We start from the raw sequence: 22,843 nt of genomic DNA, 5'->3' as shown, positions 1-22,843 counted from the left end.
AAACTGAAAGCCACCCTGAGTCCTGGTTTTAAATATCCTGCCCAAGAAGAGAAGCATTTACCTTCTGCTGTGGAAACGTGGACTCTGTCATGGCGGTTTCGAAGCTGTGGGCGCCTCCTGCCTGGGTCTTCTCCCACAGGGCTCTGAGGAACTGCACGGAGCGGCTCTGTATGGACAGGGGCTCAGGAAACAGGCTCTGAGTGGGTGTGAAGGGGAGAGACGCATTACCTCCAGGCCCAACAGTAATGTTTGGTGGGTTCCAAGGCACCACGTGGGCTTGGCTGGAGGTTTATCATATTTACATTTCAATGGAGAATGCAGAGCTCTGTCTTGGAGAACAAACATGTATTTCAGGCCTTTCATTTTGTTTTTTAAACAGAACATTTAAAATTATTTAATAGGATTTTCAAGGCACTTGATATTGATCTCTACAAATGTGCTCCGACTATTTTACATAATGTTTATCTTGATAATTTCCCAAGAATGTTACTTTAAAAAGTGACTGATGTAAATATTCAATTTTATTTTTCAAAGATCTGGGAATTAAGGCCTAACATCAAAACTACACTCCAAATATCAAGTCTGTTTCTACAGGTTATGAAGAATAAAAAGCAAATGAAAAGTTTATTATGTAGTGATGTAAATATGAATAGTGTGAGAGGGTGCATGTGGGGAAAGAAAACCACTTTTAATCCTAAATGTATAATGGGTGGATATTCTTTAAGCTTTAAGATAATTTCTTTAAGTGTTGGGCATTGATATTGTTAATGTAAAGAAAATTACATTTACATGTACTTCATTCAAGCCAGTGAAAATCAACTCTTCAAAGGAAGAGGTAAACTTGTTTATATATTCACTAACCAATAATGTGTCTAATAACCATTTAGGTATTGTGCTGCCATACCGGTGAATATGAGAGGCCTTTCGATTCAAGGGGATGATTTGAAAAAAATGTGTGGAATGTCAATAAAGAGTATAAAGTACCATCTACTCACACACAATAGCATAAACATTCTGTATGGATGATGTAGGGTACAATAATGAGATTGCTTATATGATCATATTTTCTATGTCAATGATTGTCCAAGCATTTCACAATGAGACTTTCAGGTATGTGCAAAGCTTCTATTCAGTGAATGAGGAGTCATGCATATTTTTTTCTAGAAAAATCTCATTATCATCATGAAAATGAGTTGGTACTAAGCAGGAAAAGATGGAGGATATCGAACCCCAAGTAAGGGGTCGGCAGGTTTAAGAAGTTTCTGAGCCAGTCACAGATTAATTACGCAGCTTCTAACAAAGACATGTTTGTGGATTTATTGATGCTAATAGGAGGTTCTGCAGGACGTGACTTCTCATTTAGAGAAGAGCTGGGCCTGATTTAATGAAGCATCCTTGAATGTGCAGAGTTGACAGAAAAGCGAGAGTCAGGCTCAGCACCCACGATGCTGGGTTTGTAATTATCAAGTGAAAATTTTATTTTTCACTTACCCTAAAGTCATAATTTGCCCAGAAGATTACATAAGATCAAAGGTGTAGAAAAAGAAAGAAACCATTATCTTATCTTAAAATGAACACAAAGAAACATCATAAACAGATGCTTTTTTGGTGATTTTGCTTAAAGAGAAAGAGAAAGGATCAGACTAGATTAGTGAAATGATTGAAGGGGCAAAAAAAATCAAGTTTTTTTTTGTTTTTAGGAAATTGACAATTATTTAGAAAAAGTCAGTCAAACCAAATACAAAGCCACTGATGAAAACTATTTGAAAAATCTAAGTAGAAGAAAACTGTGATCATGATTTCAGGAACAGGCAGAAGAATCCATGTTATTTTATGTGCACATACAATGTGGTTCACATCAAAGTCCGAGACTTCTATAGGAGATGGTACGTGTCTTAAGACTCACACAGGAACAACTGGCATCCCGAGCCACATCCAACCTCTCTTTTCATAACGCTGGGAGTTATGATGTATTCAGCATTAAAATCCATTTTTTTCCATAAACTTGATTTTATAAAGACATAGACTATCTGGTTGGTGACTTTTGTAAGAGCTATAGAAATATTTTATTAACTGGAGTGAATAAGCCCTCTTGTCACTTGGCTTCATTTTCAACCCTACTTAATGTTTGTACTCTCTTTTTCCTGCCTCTGCCCTGCATTCTCTTCCTTGCCTCTCCCCGTTTTGTTTTTCAACACGTGTGCAAAAATGAGATCACTGTATCAGAGATCTGATGATCTGAGCTCTGCCCTTGAGTTTTCTTATCTATAAAGATGATATCTAAGATCTCTATTACAAACATTTTGTAGTCTGTTTGCATTTTATGTGAGAATTTAATGCATCTAAGATACTTCGACATTTTGCACGAAATTCTTTAAGTTTAAAGTGACTCTTTAGGTAATTTCATCTATATTCATGTATTAAATAGAAAAAAAAGTGTCATCCAGTGTCAAAACATCAGAAAGGATGCACTTACACTAAAACTAACTAGAGTTTAGAAACCAAGGAAACCAAGGCTAGCTCTACAAAAGGTACGGTGTTCTCCCAAATAAGTTGGTTTCTTTTTTTGTGGTTGTTGTTGTTGTTTAAAGAGTATTTTCTATGGCATTCTTATATTGTAAAGCTAAGGATATTCAAAATAAGAATAGCTTTGGCTGGGTGCAGGGTTGCAGGCCTATAATCTCAGCAACTTGAGAGGTTGAGACAGGATCTCAAGTTCAAAGCCAGCCTCAGCAACATAGCGAGGCCCTAAGCAACTTAGTGAGTCCCTATCTCAAAATAAAAAATAAAAAGGACTGGGGATGTGGCTCAGTGGTTAAATGACCGTGGGTTCAGTCCCTGCTTAAAAAAAAATAGCTTTGGCCTTCTGATTTATAATCCAGGATCCTTCATAAGGAAACTATCTTAAAATATAGAAAATATTACATGCTAAAAATACTAACAAAATGCTGATGTGTTGCTGTTATCTACATATCAATTCTGGCCAAAGAATAATAATTCAGTGGGATGACCTGAGCTCATACCCTACCAGCTCCTTGAAGGGCCCGATGAACGTGAATCACACACACCTGCTGAAATAGAAGCATGATCTGAATCCACGGCTGAGGCTCTTGGCTGACGAGGATGAAACTGGACTTACTGTACAGGCAGTAATGACCCTTGAGGGAACAGGTGAAGAACAGCTTCGCCACGCAGCTCCTCACAGTGTCTAGGAACAAACGCACGTAGCATTACACACTCCTTTCTTCCCAGGGTTGCCCTCTATGCCTCAACACAGAAACATAGAAGCCATTCTTCAGTTCTCAGACTGAGATAATCACTCCTATTTCAGGGAAGGCAGACTGAAATGAAAATGTCTTAAAAAGAGTGCTTCCTACCAACAAAGAGGGAGATACCATGTTATGCTCATCTGACTGGATACCTCCAAGTGAAAACCAGGAGAATATAGTGGGTGCAGGAAGCCCAGGCATTTTATGGGCAGTGGGTGTGGGCCATGAGCTGTGTCTGTGCAGGATCCACAGACACAGCTTCCAGAAGAACTCTGGCCAAAGATGGGGCTGTCTGGTCTGGTCTAAAAATCACCTCATCTTGAAGCTCTTTAGCAAGGAGGCTTCATGAGCTCATCCTTTAGGGATAAGAAAGTGGTGGATGTTTATGTAGGAACAGAGGAGGTGAGGAGCCATGTGTAAAGACATGTGTAAAAAACAAATTCACAATAATGAATATGTGAATGGATGAAGTACATTTGGGCCAAGACTGTGTGTGTAGGCACTGTGTTCAGTCAATCAGTGATTGACTCCCGTATGCCTTACACGCTTGCTTTTGTTTGATTTTTACAACTATACATAATGGCTGTTGTTATTTCTGTTGTAAAGATGAGGAAACTTCACCCACTAGTAAGTCAGCCTAGTGAGCCACTGAGTCTGGCTTGCTCACCACTGTAAATTTGGCACACTGAAGACAAGTAGGAACTAAGCTAAGTGGTGTCTAGATGGATGAATGACCAATGATACCAGGGACCCAGAAGAAGTTGCTCAAGGCTGGTCCTGTGGCAGGGCCAGGATTCAAACTCAGTGGGCTGATGCCACCTTGGGATGCTTTAGGTTCCACCACACTGGGGTCTTGTAAAATGTGTAGTCCTGTGGATAGCTCACCGGGAATCAATTGTTTCAGAACCAATCTGAATTTTAAATGGAATGTTTTGAAAATTAACACATTCATTATGTTCTACTCATTAAAGTAGAAATGGACTAGAGTTTCTTTAAAGTTGATGGGGTCTCAATAAGGGTCACAGAATCAGTTACTACTAAGACAACATATTGAAGTTGATTATCTCAGGCATTTTGTTATAGTGATGAAAAGCTGACTAGTACAATGGTAATTTTTATAACATTGGCACTAATGATCTAAAAATTTGAATTTAAATTAATCTGTGCCAAAGAAACAGGGAAACAAATATTCCACAAGAGCACACACACAAATGTATTTGACATAAGTCTAGGTATAAGGTATATATACTGAGACAGCAAGATATTCTACTTCAATAGAAAGTTTCAAAGGAAGCAATTTTTTTAAAAGATGGACCAGTTTTAATGATCACAAACATGTTAAGAAAAATGTCATTTTCTTTTTTTCTTAATTATTTTTTAATTCTTACAGACTGCATTTTGATTCATTGTCTGCAAATGGCGTACATCTTTTTACTTCTATAGTCACGCATGATGTATATTCCTACCATTCATGTAATCATACATGTACATAGGGTAATGAGGTCTGCTCAATCCACCATTTTTCATACCCCCCTCCTCCCTCTCATTTCCCTCTATGTAATCTAAATTTCCTCCATTCTTCTCTCACCCCCCAAACCCCACTCCCATTATATATCATCATCCATTCATCAGGGAAAGCATTTGGCCTTTGGTTTTTTGGGGATTGGCTTATTTCACTTAGCATGATATTCTCCAGTTCCATCCATTTATCTGCAAGTGCTGTAATATTATTATTCTTAACCTTGATGGTTATAAGTTGGACCTCTGGCATTTGCCACAAAATGAGCAGTGTCTTTTTCTTTCCCCTAACTTCTTTTCTTTTCTTTTTTCTTTCTTTTCTTTTTTTTTTTTTTTTTTTGGTACTAAGGATTGAACTCAGGGGCACTCAACCACTGAGCCACATTCCCAGCCCTATTTTGAATTTTATTTAGAGACAGGGTCTCACTGGGTTGCTTAGCACCTTGCTGTTGCTGATAAGGCTGGCTTTGAACTCACAATCCTCCTGCCTCAGCCTCCCAAGCCTCTGGGATCACAGGTGTGTGCCACCGCGCCCGGCTCTTTCCCCTAATTTCTTATTGCTCATTTGTGTTTTATTTGAAAATAAACATTGATCGATTGATTGATTGATTTCACCCTTTTTATAAACAGGAGTAGGGGTCTCAGATCACAGAAAATGGTCAAAGTGGTAGAAGAGAGAGACCCTCACTTAGAAACACACACACTGACTTTTAAAATCATTCAGTTCTGTGGTATAAGTCCTCTGGTAATGCTTTCAGTACATCTGGCCTATATCAATATCCTCATTTTTTTTTTCTCAGAGCTTTCCTAGCTTGAAAAAATTTCCTCAATATTAAGATTCAGTTGTTAACTTGTCTGTAATTTCCCCTCTGCAGTTCATTCCACAGTACCAAATGGTGGGCAGGTCATAAGTGGACGTTGAATGAATGAATGAATGTCACATTCTATACTGAGAGCAATAAGGGCCATGATGTCCACCTTACTATTAAGATGCTGATAACCAGGTCTGGAGTTAGAACTCAGTGGTGGAGCATTTGCCAAGCATGCTCAAGGCCCTGGGTTTGATAAAAAAGAAAAAAAGGAAGAAAGATTTATTTGCCAGGCATGGTGGTAAATGAATGCCTGTAATGTAATCCCAGCAACCCGGGAGGCTGAGTCAGGAGAATCACAAGTTCAAAGCCAGCCTCGGCCCCTCAGCAAGACCCGGTCTCAAAATAAAAAATAAAAAGGACTGGGGATGTGGCTCCATGGTTAAGCACCCCTGGTTCAATCCATGGTGCCAAAAAGAAAAAAAAAAAAAAAAAAAAAAGCTGATATCCTAATGGGAGGCACACCTGTAGATGGACAGTTGTCGTGGTTCAGACCATGAGAGAACCGAGGGACCTGTAACTATGGCTGCTCAGAGAGACGGGGCCAGAGAGAGGATGTCCGAGGTGGACCTCAAAGAATGCCTTTTGAACTTAAAAGCACTTCAAATGTAGGGAGCCTGACCCTGAAGAAAATCACACACAGCATAAATGTTCAGGAAATTCCAGGGAGTGTGCTTGGTATATTCGAATCATTAAAATGTTTTCTAGTTGCAAGGTGATGCCTGGATGGTTTTTGATTTTTCTAGACTAAAGGTTGAAGAGGGAGGAGGTCATGCTTCTCTAAATGAAGAATGTTTTCCAAATCTCATCCTTCCTTCCTTCCTTCCTTCCTTCCTTCCTTCCTTCCTTCCTTCCTTCCTTCCTTCCTTCCTTCCTTCCTCCCCTCCTCTCTCTCTTTCTTTCTTTCTTTCTTTCTTTCTCTCTTTCTTTCTTTCTTTCTTTCTTTCTTTCTTTCTTTCTTTCTTTCTTTCTTTCTTTCTTTCTTTCTTTCTTTCTTTCTCATTTTTATTTTTTTTTTGGTACGGGGGATTTCACTGGAGGTGTTTAACCACTGCATCATATCCCTAGTGCTTTTTAAATTTTTTTTATTTTGAGACATGTTCTTTCTAGGTTGTAATTTAGCAAGTCAAGGGCCTTGCTAAATTGCAGAGGCTGGCCTCCAAAGTGCAATCCTCCTGCCTCAGCCTCCCAATTTGCTGTGCTTACAGGCCTATACCACATGCCCAGTTGATCTGTTATTTCTTTACTTTTGATAGAATGTGGCTTCTTTTTCTAAAAATCAAAAGATTTATAGACTGAAGTTGGCATGATCATTAATAATTGTTAAAGGTAATGTATGCTACAAAAACTCAAAATACATACTTCACACAGATGGATAAATTTAAAGACATGGTACCTAAATACAAGGGCGCTTAGTCTTCTGAGCTGAAATCTTCAAGACTCGTTTGGAGTTCTGTCTCCTGCCTCTTACCCCTACAGTGCTGTTCATATTTCTTTATTGCTGATGGTCTCACTACATCTTATAAAATTTTTCTGTTACGATTTCTGGACAAACTTATTTTAGATACTTTCTGATATACAGGAACCCTGGGCAGGTAGCATGGAGTTCACACATACCACACTCCGTTTCCCTCCTATTAATATTTGAGTTTTGAATGGCACATTTGTTGCAAGAAATGGAACACTATCAGTGCATTATTCCAAGCTAAGCTTCATAGTTTGTTCAGCTTCCCTTTGTCACCTAAGGTCCTTTGCCTGCTCCAACATCTGGTCCTGGATACCACCTGGTGTATGTTCATTAGGGGCCTTGGGCTCCTTTTTTGACTGTGACCGTTTCTCAGACCTTCCTTGTTGTTGATGACTTCCACAGTTTTGAGAAGTACTCTGGGATGTGTCTGTTTTTCTCATGCTTATTTGTGACTTCAGTGTTCTGAGGAGGGAAGCCATGGAGGCCAAGCACCATTGTACCAGTGACGGCTGCATGGGATCGGCTGGCTTTTACCCACTGGGGTTGGCTGGAGCACCTCGTTGGCGTGTGTTCTGGAGGCTTCTCTGCTGTAAATCCACTTGCTTCGTCCCCACTTGCTATGTTCTTGGGGAGGAGTTGGCTGTCAGAGCCCACGCTTAAGGACCTCCTTGAGGGTGGAATAGCTGCATAAACTATTTGGAATTCTTCTGCCTAGAGGATTTGTTTATTCTTCCCCCAGTTATTTCATTTAAACTATTTATTTGATTTTTTAAATCTTATTGATAGACAGATTCAATCATCATATCAGTATGTACCCATGGATATTTATTTCATACCTTGAATTATAATTCAGTACTAATCTATTTTTTTTCCTGCTCAAATTGTTCCTATTTTGGCCACTGAGAATTCCTTCAGTTGGCTCCTATGTCCATCTGATGATCAGCCCCCCATAATTGTGTGTGTGTGTGTGTGTGTGTGTGTGTGTGTGTTGATGAGAACTCCTATACTCTCTGATACTAACGGATGCTTCAGGTTCATCCTGTATATTTCCCATTTCAGTCCTAAAATCAGCCTTTTACCCAGGGCCTCTGGGTTCTTTTATTAGAGCCAAGGCACGGGTGCTAAGCTGCTTGTTGCTGTTGGGGTGTCGCTACTCCTGGGCCTTTCAACTGATGGAGCTTGAACACGGTCTGTATAATAGCCCGGCATGTGACTACCTCCATATGTGAGCACGTTAAGCTAAACGTGCACTCACACTGGTAACTCACAACATGTCATGCATTCTAGCTTCCTCCCCTTGCTTAACTGAGAACTCCCACTTAGCAGCAAGCGGCCGGGCTCCTGCTCTGCTGGTATTTCCATCTCTGTCCACCACCCTGCCTCTCCTTCCTGTACCCCTCCCCTTTCTCTTTTCTCTTAAAAAATCTTCGTGAATTCCACCTACCGAAGAGTCTGGCACACAGACACGTTCAATACAAATTTACTCTTCCAGGCTGACCTCAGAGTATAACAATGACCCTTGATTACATGGTTCCTGGTTTCTTCTGAACCACAAAGATGAAACCAGCAGGGTGTTCCCATGGAAAAAAAAAAAATGAGAACTTATAATGGTAATAGTACAAAGTTCATCTTACCTGCAATTTTAAGTGAACACTCCACATTGCCATCTACCCAGCATTAAAGTCATTGCTATTTGTTAATGTGAACATTCTGCCTTAGTTTAGCCACTTGTATTTTAGCAATAGTCCAGATATCAGGAATTGTGCCTCCTTGTAAAGACATTTTTTTGTTTTATAGTTTGTAAAATGTTTAAGAATTTAGAAATCTAGAAAGATTTCTAACCTTTGGGGGAACATTATCGAATTAAAAATAGCATTAAATGACATCATGAGGTTTCAGAAAGAAGTTATTATTATAATCTGTAATAGTTATTTTAAAAGTTTAATGAAAATTCTAAATCAAGAAAAATGACAATAAACAATAAAAATAAGATTTTAGTTTCTGTGTGGATACGTTGTATGAATCACTTAAAATATTAGTACAAGCTGTTAGTATCTACTTTTGCAGCAATTACATTTTTAGATATTTTAATTAATTATCATTTACTCTTCATAACTATTTATTATGATCACTAATTTTTACACTTGCCTCTTCTTCCTCAGTGGAGCTGTGGACAACCTCTCTAGGGACAAGATGGGCAATCCAACACAGATGACCAATATCTTTAACAAGACCACATAAGATGCCCATTCCTAGAAATATAGCCAAAGGCATTAATTCCTATGCCACTATTATATGTAAACACAATTTCTAACCCAGGAAAGGGCAAATTCTTTCATAAATCTTTCATAAATCCAAAGATTATGCAAAGCTGTAAAGAGAAGTCCTTACAAGTCCTGTGCAAAACGGAAACAATCTTTCTTTAATCCTCAAAAATGACAGGAGGGAGTAGGTGAGGGTTCCGAACCCAGAGGGAACGGTCAAAATGACTGGGCTCCTCAGGGACAGGGAACCGTGGACTTAGGGAAGGAGGGCCGGGTGCTGCTCTGCTCTCCTCTCAGTCCAGGATGGCGGCTGCTTTTCTAAGTATTCAGTTTGGGTCTGAGAAACACACCGTTCTTCTTGGGAGACTGGACGCTGACAGCCCTTCTCCTAGAATGGTCACTTACATGTAATCGAGGCCACTAGTTTTGTTTAGAGGTAAGGGACTTTTTTTTTTTTTTTTTTTTTTTTTTTGTATCAGAATGTTAACAATGCTCTAAGTTTATTATCTCCAGAATTCTCTACTTTGAGAATCGTGACCTGCATAATCAGGAATAAAAAAGGAAATCTTCAAAGAAAAATTAAAGAAGGGTCATGCAGTAGAAGGTGAAGGATTCTTCTCCATGCAGTAGAGGGAGGATTGCTCATCGGCCCTTCTCATGTGTGTGCTGCCCTCACTGACAATTCTCAGTCCCACGTCGAGTGTGAGGTCGACTTCACTAGGAGGCTCAGTTGGGATTCTGGTGGGGGTGGGTGCGCCAGTCTCTGAGCATGACTCCCTGCCCCCTCGGCGCCCTGTCCTCTGCACTGTCACATATGTTTCTCCCCAAGCCCAGCTATTGTGAGGGTATTCCCCATCTTGAAGCGTCATTAAACCTTCCTGGTGGCTCACAGACCAGACTCACTCGGTCTCTGCTTGCTCCAGCCCTTGGTCTTCGGTCAGGTTGCCCGCAGGCCTCCTCATCTTCCTGCCCTCCAACCCAGCAGGCAGCTGGCACCTTCATGATCCTTCAGCTTGCCCACCCCACCACTTTATCCTCATTTTTTGTTTTGTCCTACTTATTCTTCAAAGCCCTGCTCACATTTCCAGAAATGTTCATTCTGAGTTAATCTCTCTCCCATTGTTTCCTCTCTGCACTTTATTGATCCTTTTTTCATACATTTATCAGGAGATTGCTTGTGTTATGGTTATTTCTGCCTTTCTGTTCTTGTATTGATTGTTTTATTGTTCGTCCTATTTAGTTGTACGAGACAGCAAAATGCATTTTGATTTGTTGTGCATAAATGGAGTACGGCTTTTCATTTCTCTGGTGGTACACGATGAAGAGTCACACAATTCGTGCAATCGTACGTGTATACAGGGTAATGCTGTCTGTCTCAGTCCCCCATCTCTCCTTCCCCAGCCCATCCCCTCGCCTCATTTTCCTCTGCACAATTCGAAGTTGAAAGGTAAGGGACTCTTAAGAATAAAAATGAAACATGGCTTTGATTTTTATTAAAGAGCTGGTAGAAATATTTAGGGTTGGCTTTACTTTTGGAAAAGAGAATTAGTTCGCTCTGTGTTGAATTCTTTATTCAGCGTACATTTTAAAGTTCCCTCCCAGCTACAGAAGGGTCGTGCATGTGTGGCTGGCTTGTTTCCCAGGGTTTTAAGTGAACCAGTCTTCATCATATCTAAACTTTAGTTCTAGAATGATTTACAAAAACTCAAGCTCAGGAATATGTTTGCTGACATTGCTGGGCTGAAAGTACTCATGGTTTATATGCAAACAAACGCAGGGAAGGCGTTTGGAGGGACCAGGGAAGGGAGTTAATTTCCATGAACTCCTTGCTTTGCACCAGGGTGGAAGAGGGACAAGTTCTGTTTAACCTTCCTGAAGTAGGCTGTGTTATCTCCACAGCCCTGAAGTGGGAATCTCAAGATCCAACTTCTGGGACGCAGTTGAGCTAGAATTTGAATCCAGTACATGTTTGAGTGGCTCAGAAGAGATAGAGAAATGAAAGAATCCCCAAAAGGAAGCAGAAGCTGATGGCAAGATCACTGGGCCTAGACTCAGACAACCAGGGTCTTAGTGGGTGAACTGTGTCCTCTGGTTTCTTATCTGTAAAATGGGGCAAACCAAAAGCTGATCTAGAAAAAAAAAAAAAGAAAACCGATCTACTTGAAAAAACTTTTTTGTTTGTATTTTTTTTTTTTATCTTTCTCTAGGATTATAATCCCCATGAAGGCAAGGATTTTTTATTGTTAAATTATGTAAAATGTCAAAGTACGTTTTAGTAATTGTTATGTGTATAGCTCACTGAGATTAAGTATTTTCACACTGTTGCATTGTTGTGCAACCAACCACCACCCATCTCCATAAAATTTTCATCCTTCCCAAATAAAACCCTCCACCTGTTAAAGAACGCCTTGCCAGTCCTCCCTCCTGTTGGCCCTGAATCGCACTCTTCTGGGTACCTGGTGTAAATGGACCATGCACACATGCCTGCTTATTTCACTTAACACATTGTCTTCAAGCTTCATACATGTAGTAGCATGTTCCAGAATTTCATTTCTCTTCAAGGAGGAATTCTTCTCCATTGCATGCACAATGCTTCGTTTATTCATTTGTCCTGGACTTTGGGGTTGCTGATACCTTTCAGCAACTGTGAATGATGGACACTAGTATACAAATATTCCTTGAGGCTCTAATTTAAATTTTTTGGTGTACACCCAGAAGTGGTGAAAACTCTGAGTTTATTTTTTTGAGGAAAAGTCATATTAGAATTAACTTTTTTTCTTTTTCTCCCTCTTGTTAGGTTGGGGATGGGACCCAGGACTTTATGCACACTAGGCAAATGCTCACCCCTGAGCCACATCACCAGCCCTCCTTTTTTCTTTGTAATTGACACATAACAATGGTACACGTTATGGGGGTACAGTGTGGGGTGAACAAAGCTGATGATTTGAGCTGGTGAAGAAACATGCGTGATGACCATCCAGAGCAGGGAGGGACTTTAGGCTGGGGCTACGGGGCTGGCTCTGGGTGCTCAGGACAGGAGGGATGGCAGCAGCCTCTGCTGGAGTAGGCTTTCTCCTCCCACTTGACACCAGCCCTTCCTTCAGTCTCCTGGGTGACACGTCTGTGCTCATTCTCCCTCTTGTGGCAGAAATTCCTGCCCGTCGTCACAGAAGCATGACGGACACCAGGGCCAGGCCACATACAGTGATGGTCCCATGATATCAAAAGGAAACCAAAAAGTTCCTTTTCCCTACTGACACCACAGCTGTCATAATGTCTCAGCGCCATGTTTGTGGTGGTGCTGGGGGGCGCGCTCCAGCAGGAGTGGGTGGGAGTGACCCAGGCAGGTGTTAGTTACAGAACAAAGGAGGAGGAAGGCTGGAGCCCGCCTTTTAACCACCCTCAAGGATCGAGTGGACGATGCTCGAGGAAGGATTTCCAAATCTCCTTACCGCCTTTAGTCTGCCGACCTCTGAGCATGGAGGACAGGCATTAAAGGGCTGGTCTGAAGAGGGTCAGCCAGGTCAGTTTGATTGGCAGGGAGGAGGATATAATGCAGAAGTGAAAGAGGAGTTCTGGTGGGGAGAAGGTCGGGAGAAGGACAGAGAGAAGTTCAAAGCCATCAGAAGTGGGTCTTTTTTTTTTTTTTTTTTTTTTAGCCTTAGGCATGGTCTTTATTCATTTGGACACTGTACAAATATTACAATTTCCTTTTGCTGCAAAAAGTATAAAAATAATCTTTATATAGGAATCCATTCGTTACTGTAAATCTTTCTAAATCTCTGCAAATGGCTCTAAATGAGGGTAAATGAATAAATGGAAATGAAGGGGAGCTATGGGGCATCAGGCCTCAGGGAATGACCTGCAAGGATTCCTAGCTAGAGACCTCAGTTCCTTCTTGTTAGCACCCCCCACCCACCACTGCCACCTGCAGGTTCCCAGGGCTCAGGGCCCAGCAGAAGTGGGGTGGGCGGGGTGCACATGAGAGGTCCAGGAGAAGCTGAAGGTAAGTGGGTGGTTAAGGAAAACTAGGATGTTGGCTGGCAAGTACCCAGCTCCACCCCACCTTTCCCTCCTTTTGGGGGGAAGGGCTGGCAGGAGCAGGGCAGTGGGCTGGACAAGTTGCCCTATGGGGACAATGGTGGGTCAGTGCCACTGGGTGGCAGCTAAGCCTGGGATGGGGAGGCTCCAGAAAAGAAGAGGCAAACACTTTGGCTCAGTGGTGAAGCGGGCTGAGCCCCTTTCCCTTGCTCTGCTAGCACAGTACAAGTGCCAGTGCAGGAGAGGGAAATGTGGCCAGAACTGCAGTAGGGGAAGGCTGGAGAAGCCAGGAGTCTGTGGCTCTCAAGCCTTGTAGGGGCAGGGTGGGGGAAGGTCCCCAGGCAGCCCCCAACTCAGACAGTCTGGGTCCCGGCCATTCGGCGTATGTCCCTGTCAGTCAGAGGTTGAGAACAGGCACGTCAAAGAGATCACAGACACCTTCACTCTCGTCCAGGTTGTAGATGTAATCGTGGTCTCCAGGGGATGGAGAGAGACGGAGTAGGGGGGCAAACACTTCTGAGGACATCAGCTCCTCCAGCAGCTCTGAGCTCATACACTCTCGTGTGGGGTCGAAGATTTCTGACAGCTCTTTGGGGAGTTCCAAAACACCTGTCGGTTCCACCTTGATGGGGTCAAAGGAGGTAGAAGGATTGGGTCCAGATGAACTGCTAGTGCTGCTGCTGCTGCTACTGCTGTCCAGCAGGGCAGAAGACTGCAGTGGCCGGGTGTCCAGTGCTGTTGGGCCTAGTGGGAGTGAGCTGAGCTCACCGTTGTCCTTGCTCTCAGTTCCAGAACCACTGTTGTTCACTGTGATTTCAGCTGCTGGACCCATTACCCCTGGGACTTCTGTGCTGCCAGGAACATGGATGGGGGTGGTAAGCTGGGGACTACTTGGACGTTGAAGCCTCCTGGGGCTGAGCTAAGGTAGGCTTGGGCAGAGGTGGAGGGGTAGGAATAGCAGGTGTGCTCTGAAGCAGATCCTCAGGTGGTGGCACAGGCACAGCCACAGGTGGCGAACTCAATGCCTCCTTATTCACAAGCAGTACCTCAATGGGGCCACTCATACTCTTCAGGTGAATCTGGTACTTCTTCTGCCCATTGAGACCCTCTGGGGTGGGCACCTCTAGGCTGGTGCCTGATGGGGCACGAATGGCCAGGAGGGTGTCTCACTGCCTGGTTGGGTAGGCCACAGGGTCCATCTTAAGAAATGGAACTATCCTTGGGAACTGAGTCTGATACTCAGGGCTGTGGTTCGGTCTAGCCCCACCCCCAGTTCCTCCTACCCAGGCTCTGCTCACCAGCAAAGCATCTGCAGATGTCCTCATGAGTCACGTAGGCCAAGGTGTGAGGGTTAAGGAGAACAGCTGATGCCCTGTCTACAACGTTAGATGGCAGACCAGAGGAGACCCGATGCTTTAGCAAAGGTCTGACACACACACATCCTCAGAGGAAGTTCTGGGGCCTGGGTTCATGTGGGGAGGGATCATAGGCTAGGAATGGAAGGGGAGGGGAGGGGCTCTGAGAAAGGAGCCTGAAGCTTAGGGGCTCCATCCTCCCAGAAGGGACAGGGTCCAGGGCACCAAGGAACAAACCCAGATGAACCAGGGGCCCTATGCCCACTCCCCCAGAGCAGGGACCGCCAGGAGGATATCAGCTGTTCTGCACGTCCTCTGTGACGTTCTGGATGCTCTGCTGCACCCACACCTTGTGCTGGTCAAGTTCTTGCTCCCGCTGCTGCAGCTCCTCGATTTCTGCCTTCAGTTCAATCAGCTTGTCAGCAATCTCCTGAGTATTGCAGCCAGGCCCCACACCCTTCCACTGGATGCTGTTCTTGGATTTTTTCTCGATCAGCCCAATACCTTCTAACACGTTGGTAATGTCGTAAATTCGCCGCTTCTGGCGCACAGCTAAGGTGTCAGCTGCCAGCTTGAGGTCAAGCACGCCATCCTTGGCCTCCTGCAGAAGTGACACGAACTTGGTGGTGAGAAGTCCCAGGCTCTTCTCATGCCGGCTTGGAGTGCCCGGGGGCGGCGGCGCCTGTGGCCCGCCCGCCGCCTCCCCTCAGCCAGGCAGGCCAGGCCAGCGCCGCCGCCCAGAAGTGAGTCTTGATCCCCCATCTTCCAGCTTTGGCTAGATTAGTTATGGTAACACTAGGGGCAAAGGTGGCCCGTTGGGAGGGTATCCACTCCCAGGTGGCCTCAGCACCAGCCAGGGCAGCCAGCCTAACTAAAAGCACCGCTCATGAGCCAGGCGGCAGGATCCCGAGGTTCAGCTTTCAGGCACCACCCTCGCCTCTGTTATGGAGCAGACAGGAGCCAGCGTAGCTCTTGTGGGGCCGCTCTTCCGAGATGTCACGATGCTGAGAAGGTAGGTGCAGCTCTGCCCACTGGTCTGCACAGAGGATTCTAAGCCAGGATTCAGAGGGGCCGTGCGTGGGAGCTAAGGTGGGCCAGCTGGCAGGTAGACCCATGGCTAGCCCAGGTGAGTGGCAGCAACCGGACTTAGCTGTGTCTGCTGGTGGTGAAAGGGTGATCCAGAAAGCCAAGGACACGCCCTGCCACTACCCCAACATCATCGCTTGCTGTCCACCAGGAGGAAGCAGGGACCCAGCACCACCTCGGAGACAGGCAAAGGGGGACTGAGAGGAAATGCACGTTCATCTAATGAAGGGTGGTCTCCCAACAGTACCGTTCAAATGATCAGGTGGGAGAGACTGGCAGGTGGGAGTCTAAATTAATTTCCCCTCTCACTAACCAGCGGTTGGTCTCTGTTTACCACCATAGGCAACTCTAGACAAAATGATGGCACATTTTTTCTATAAATCTGAGGTGCAATATAAAACAGTCTTGCAATCTTACAATAAGTGAGAAAGTAATTGTATAGAATAAAAATGTTGGGGAACAAGGAGACTGGAGGAGAAAAAAAATCTTGTCCCAATGAAAAATCATGGAGGTTTAGGCATGCTTGGAGGAGTCAGGTGGAAAGGGCAGAGGGTGGGGAGTCAGACGAGGAGGCCGTTGGACACTGCACAGAGTGGCACAGTGTCACCTGTGCACATGAACAGTAATTGAGATGTCTTCTGAGAAAGCTGTTTCTAAGGACTTGTGCCCACTTGCTGTTTTGTGTTTCTGGTAAAGACCAGAGTGTGACTCGCCACCATCTACCTCATGCCAGGCAATGGAGAGCCCAGGGGGCTCCCATGACCAGTTTCTGCCCTGAGAGAGGGACCCCTAGGACTGGTGTCCCTGATCCCTCCTCCAAAGGCCAGTCTGTCCCAGGTCATGGTGAAGTGCTCAGACCTTCGTACCTGCTAGTCGCCTGTCTTTGGGCCGATTCCAGGACCTCTCTATGACTCAGCTGGACCAATGGCACCCATTTCTGAGGGTGCGCAGGGAGGCCAGCCATCCTGGTGGTTTCTGGGACACAGACCTTTCAGCATTAGGAGTGGGGAGGGTGCCAGGCAAACGGGGATGTGTTGGTCCCCTAGCGAATGAGAGCAAGAGATGAGTTAATTCATGTGAGGCTCTCAGAGGACGCGTCCTGGGCTCAGAGTTAATAATGTTTGTTTTCTTATCAGGACTACTATTATATACAGAAAAAGGACAAATGGCCCCTTAGCCTGGTGGAAGGGTTTCAATGTCGCCATAACACTGATTTAATCAGATACATAGAGCTGCAGGATGACTCTTGAAATCTAGGGTGCTTAGTGTCCAGAAACCCTTACCTCATTGCTTCTTGTAAAAAACAATTTACGGACGGGGGCTGTTGGCTCAGGGGTGGAGCGCTTGCCTAGCATGTGGGAGGCACTGGGTTCGATCCTCAGCACCACATAAAAATAAATAAATAAAATAAAATATCATCTACAATTTAAAAATATTTAAAAAAACAATTTTCTATAAAGTTAATGCTGAAGTACAGGTGAAATAAAATTCTATAGAGGTGAAATTTCTCTGGGGGCGTGACAGAAGCAGACGATCTCACGACAGTGCCCGAAGCCATTGCTTGCTCCCTGGGATCCTGCAGAATTGGGGACTCAGGCATGCTCAGAGGGGCTCTCAGGAGCACAGGAGTGTGGCAGGAATGCCCAGGGGGAGGCTTGAGACCTTTTATTCAAAGAATCTAATCATAAGTAAAAGAGTGAAAGGAAGGCGTGTGTGTGTGCATGCACGCATGTGCGTGTGCACATGTACATGGAAGGAAAAGGGGGAAATAGCTGATTATTGATTGTATTTTTATGCATTGGGCTCTACTTTATGTGTGTATTTTTTTTTTTTTTTTTGGTACTGGGGATTGAATTCAGGGGCACTCCATCCCCAGCCCTATTTTGTATTTAGAGACAGGGTCTCACTGAGCTGCTTAGCACCTCACCATGCTGAGGCTGGCTTTGAACTCGCGATCCTCCCATCTCAGCCTCCCGAGCGATTGGGATTACAGGTGTGCGCCACCACGCCCGGCTGTTATGTGTGTATTTTGAAGTATATTGCCACTTAATTCTCATGAGAACGATTCCAGGAGGAATCTGATTCCAGGAGGAATCTGAGGTCAAAGATGTCATTTTGCCAAGGTCAGGTGGTTGACCGGTGGCCATGAAGACAAACCCAGGCTGTGGGACCTGGTGCTCACTCTGCTCTGCAGCCCATACAGGGTTATGCTTAGATTAAACAGCTGTGAATAGTCTGTGTCAAAAAGGGGTTTAAATTATAGCTAAATATTTCAAGTTATTTGTCTTATCAGTTATGTATGATTTTCATTTTGCACCACACTTACAGACTTGTTGATCATTTATTTTTGGTTTTAACTGCAGCTTTGATTTTTATAGTGTTGCTGAATGAGTTATGAGGCACATTCCTGTCCCCTGCTTATACTGCTTTTGAAGAAAGCCCAGGTGATGGACCTCAACATCCTGGTCTGCGGGACTGCTGTTCCCAGTGGGAGCACCCTGGAGTGAAGGCATCAAGCATCAAGGACATAAATCAAGGAGATAAGTTACCCCTTGGTCAGGTTAGCCTTGGAAGCCAGAATGTCTACAGCAAAAGCAAATTCATAATCATAAAATCAATTTTCTATAAATGGATGTTCACATGACAGAGGTCAATGTATCTTAAAGTCTGAGGTCCATCCATTGCTTTTTAAGGGGTGTATTTATGTGTAATGCTTCATTCTCGTGTGACCTAATTCTAATGAGATGACATTCATCATCATAATTAACATTAAGCAGACTTGGTTCTTCACTGTTTCTGGTTAATTATTTATACCTTCATTTCTTACTGTTGCCCAGAGAAAATGTAACATAATCTAGAGAAGCAGCATTATTCAACTTCCAGAAACTCAACCTTTTAGTTGTAAATCTGAAACAGCTGGTATATACATTGTGTCCTATAGAAGGAGATAGAAAGATCGATTGAAGAACTAGAGTGAAAGTTAGTGGAGTTGCATTATTCCTGGCTTGGTGGCTCTTTCCTAGCGGTCCACAAACTATGGGGTAAAAAGACGACATTCACTCAACAGAGGCTGTAGGAATGATCCCCTCCCTTCAAAGACTCTGGCATCTCAGAAATTTGCCTTCCAGGGCAAATCTGATGCCAATGCTAGTTCAGACACATAAAGTTGTGGTGCAGTGGTCTCCATAAGTCAGGAGTCCAATGGACCTGCTCAGAAAGTTGTTCTTTTCTTTAAAAATTTGAGATTTGAAATACTTGAAAGCACGAAGCTCACAATTCAACTTTCCTTATGTCTTTCGATCATAATGGCTTCATTTTGAAATCTAATAAAATGTAATACGTTTAGCAAAGTCTCTATTGTAAATTTTCCTGCCTCACCAAGAAGTGGAGTCTGGGAGCCAGTCAAGAGGGTGACGTTCATGACCAGAGCCTATTGGAAAAGGGTTGAGATACTTAAATCTCCTGCGCTGTAAGAGGGCTTCTTGCCAAAAGGAGGCTCTGCAGAGACCGTGGGCACCCCGTGTCCCCAACCAGTCGGCTCAGGTTCTGCGCGGAACAACTCTGTGAGGACAGACCTCGTCATGGCCAGTCTGCTGAGCTCCTGGAGGCGGGGTGGCAGCGGTGGGTAACACGCAGGGTCTTCCCAGGATTTGGATGCGTGACCACAGCACTCAGCTGCAGCTGGTGCCCGGAGCACTCGGCGGAGCCTGAGGTGTCCCCGTGCGTCCAGCGTGGGGACCGTGGAACCGGCTCTTGTGCTGGCCCTGGTCACCTTTTAGGAACTACAATCTCCCAGGTCAGGCTTTGCCTGAGCCATGTGCAGGTCCAGAGAGGCAGCCCTGGTGGTCAGCCAGGCGCTCTGAGGCCACGGGTAGAGTGGGCTGGGCATGAACCACGGTCAGGGAGACCAGGCTCAGGAAGCTCATCCGCACTTGCCCCGCTGGGGGCACTCGCCCTGTCCCTGCTGCATGGGAGCCGTCTGACCCCTGCCCTGCTGCGCCTCCCCTCTGGAGACTGCCCAGCCTACCCGTGGCTCCCCCGGGTCCACCAGATGGGCGTCGTGGGAAACGTGGAGTCGGCCCTGGTGTGGCCAACACTGCTCTGCCAGGTGTTCTCACTCGGCTGCGAGCTTCGTCTCCTGGGTATGGCCCTGGGCCCCATCTGCAGGCCTGGGGTGGGTGTCATCCTACAGGCCACTGTGCCCACTGCAGTTGGCAGTACGGGCTCTGGGCACCCAGTGCAAGTGAGCTGCGCTCCCGGGAGTGTACTGGGGACCTGTGAGGCTCTTGGAGGAGGCTGGCGCTCTGTTCTAGTCAGTCCTTCTCAGCCCTCGCTTCCTACCCACTCTCCTTTGCTTTTCGTATTCCGCACATCTTTCAGCCCGTGTCCCTTGAAGCCACAGGCCCTGCTTTATGATTCAACCAGCCTCACCTGGCTTACCAAGTCCAGCCCTGGAACGGCAAGACAGGGAGGGAGAGGCAGACCCGAGAGACGGTGTGACTCTCGTTCCAACAGAACACACGTGCAGAGGGCCACAGGATGCCTCACCACAGGGAACTGCCCGCATGGCAGTGAACTGCACTGGGGGGACCTCAGACACTGCCCGCAGTCCTTTGGTGGCATGTGCATATCCAAGGGCAACAGGCAAAGAGACGAGAAAGGAGGTAGAACTGTGTGTGCTTTGCAGATCTGCATAAAAGCAGTCTGATCTTCAAGAACTGGAGCTGTTAATACTGTGCCAAGAGCTCGAGGGCACTGCCCTAGCACATCCGCCTTCCACCCAGAGACGCGGCCAGCTCGCCTGGCAGCACAGCAGGCAATGGCGCAGGCCCTGCTGCGAGGCATCTGGGTTCAAGTTATACTCTGCTGTCTGCTAGTTATGTGACCTTTGGCAATTTTCGTTTTTTGTATTTCATTTTCCACTTTGGGGATAATAATCATGAATCTGCATTTTGTCTGTAAGATCTGCCTCTTCTGGATATTTCATATAAATGGAATCATAGTATTTGCCCTTTTGCGTCTGGCTCCTTTCACGTGGCATAATGTTTTCAAGGTTCATCCATGTGGTAGCATGGATTAGCATTTAATTGCTTTTCATGGCTGAATAGTATTTCATTGTATGGACATACGGCATATCGTTATCTATTGGTGGACATTTGGGTTGTTTCCACTTTTGGTTACTGTGATTGGCCCTGTCATGAACATTTTTGTGCATGTTTTTGTTTGAACATTTGTTTTCAATTCTTTGGGGGTATTTATATACTTAAGAATGGAATTGCTAGGTCACATGGCAATTCCATGTGTAACTTGTTGAGGAATGGTCATATATTTTCAAATAATTATTTCCTTATCCTTACAATGTCCAAATTTAAAAATAAAGCTGTCATATTATTTGTGAGGGGGTGTATATCTGAATAATGACATCTGCAGTCACTTTCCTGGTCTCCAGATGCAGAACAGCCCTTACGAAGTGCTCAAATCAGGATCATTTCCAGCTAGGTGACTGAGCACTTGTGATTAGAGAGAAGGGTGACGGTGGCAACATTGTTTGTGTTTTTGGATTAATTTCAATGTTATTTCTAATGCTTCCAGGAATTTAGCCAATAATCCCCCCAAAGTAGGAATAATGAAAATACAAATTATGAAACTTACTTAAAATGGAACTTATCTTTAAATAATGTATTTTGCTGCTTTTGCTTTTCTAGTGAGTTTTCGGTATCCACTGGAAAAAAAAAAAAAAAAAAAAAAAAAGTCTGACCCCACTCTGGGAAGAGGAGCTTGATGTACTTATCCCATGACAAAACCCTCAGGGAAGATCATTGGGAAAGAACTCAATGTCCCTGACCTACACTCTTGATGCTCACAAATATAAGCTGGATGTCCCAACAGTGAGGCTACAAAGTAGCCAATAGCAGCACAATCAGAAATACATCTGGGATGTTTTCTTAGGAGCTAGCAGAGTTTGTAGACATGAAAGTGATTTTGAAATTTATATGAATTTTAAATCAAATACACACTGTTTTGCACACTGCTAATGTGGTTGATTTCTGGCAGTGACAGAGTCACTTTGTGGTCACACTGAGTCCGTGGAAGCCCATATGTTACAGATGAACATTTGGCTCTACCAGGCAGAGATTTATCAAAAGTTGTACAGAGGCAACTAAGGAGGCCAGTGTGGTCCCCTGCAGGTGCCAATCCATGTGCTCCCAATTACTTTGCAATTCTGCAAAACGCATACCAGTAACCAGATTTGGAAACAGAGAATTTGAGGAAATCTTATTATTAAATTCCACTGAACTGGAATGTTTACATTTTTTCTCAGAGGAAGGAAGGAAGGACCAGCCTAAAATGGTCTGTACGTGACTCGGCTATCTCAGGGCTCTCTCCGACTGGCAGTTCTGGATTCACGTTTCTGGCCTGGCTGCTACCCAGCACCTCCAGGGAGAGTGATGCCTCTTTTCCAGCACTGATGGTGTCGGGTGGGTGCTGGGGTGCTCGGTGCCCCACAGAGTGCATGGCTACCGCCTCAAACTCTCTGAAGCTCGGGCTCAGGCTGGCCTTCCCCAAGTCCCACCAAGCCTGGCTCTCCCAAGACGTCCACCCTCTGCCCTGGTGGACTTCATCAGCAGGCGGCTGGCGTTAGAAAGTGGGGAGGGTTTCGGGAGTAGAAAGCAGCTACCACGCGAGCCCGTTCTAGGGACAGGCCAGGAGCTTGGCAGTCAGTTTGAGAACCCGATTGGGCAGTGCGAGGCACCTCCTGAGGGCTCACTCCGTGGGGTCACTGCGCTCTCAGAGCACAAATCCTGACAAGTGTCCCAGGTGCCTTCTCAGCGCTGCAGCGGCCCTGGCGACGTGGGGGCGGGGCTCAAACCGGAGGACGCCTGATGCCAGTCGCTCAGTGTCACCGTTGTCAGCAAATACTTGAGAGAGTTCCCCAAAACAGGGCATTCGGCTGGTGCTAGAGCCATAAAAA

At 44.9% G+C, this 22,843-nt stretch overlaps 1 protein-coding gene and 1 pseudogene across 3 annotated transcripts in view; both read right to left on the bottom strand.

Annotated features, from left to right (window-relative positions):
* VEPH1 (ventricular zone expressed PH domain containing 1) overlaps positions 1-22,843 on the bottom strand; it is a 238,800-nt gene that overhangs the window by 65,254 nt on the left and 150,703 nt on the right. For both annotated transcript variants that reach the window (XM_079100391.1, XM_079100395.1), the window contains 2 exons: positions 3,069-3,208; positions 62-196 (listed from right to left, as the gene is read on the bottom strand). In XM_079100391.1, coding sequence (XP_078956517.1) covers positions 62-196; positions 3,069-3,208 — 275 coding nt within the window. The remainder of the gene's footprint in view (positions 1-61; positions 197-3,068; positions 3,209-22,843) is intronic.
* LOC306670435 (transcription factor E2F4-like) lies at positions 13,044-21,004 on the bottom strand (annotated as a pseudogene). Its single transcript has 4 exons — positions 21,000-21,004; positions 15,081-15,579; positions 14,728-14,801; positions 13,044-14,598 (listed from the first exon to the last, which is right to left on the bottom strand). The product of its transcript is annotated as a transcription factor E2F4-like (transcript).

Source organism: Sciurus vulgaris (assembly GCF_902686455.1).
Source record: "Sciurus vulgaris genome assembly, chromosome: 10".
Lineage (NCBI taxonomy): Eukaryota > Metazoa > Chordata > Mammalia > Rodentia > Sciuridae > Sciurus > Sciurus vulgaris.
The sequence above is the reverse complement of the archived record's forward strand: the minus strand, read 5'-3'. Positions and strand labels throughout refer to the sequence as shown.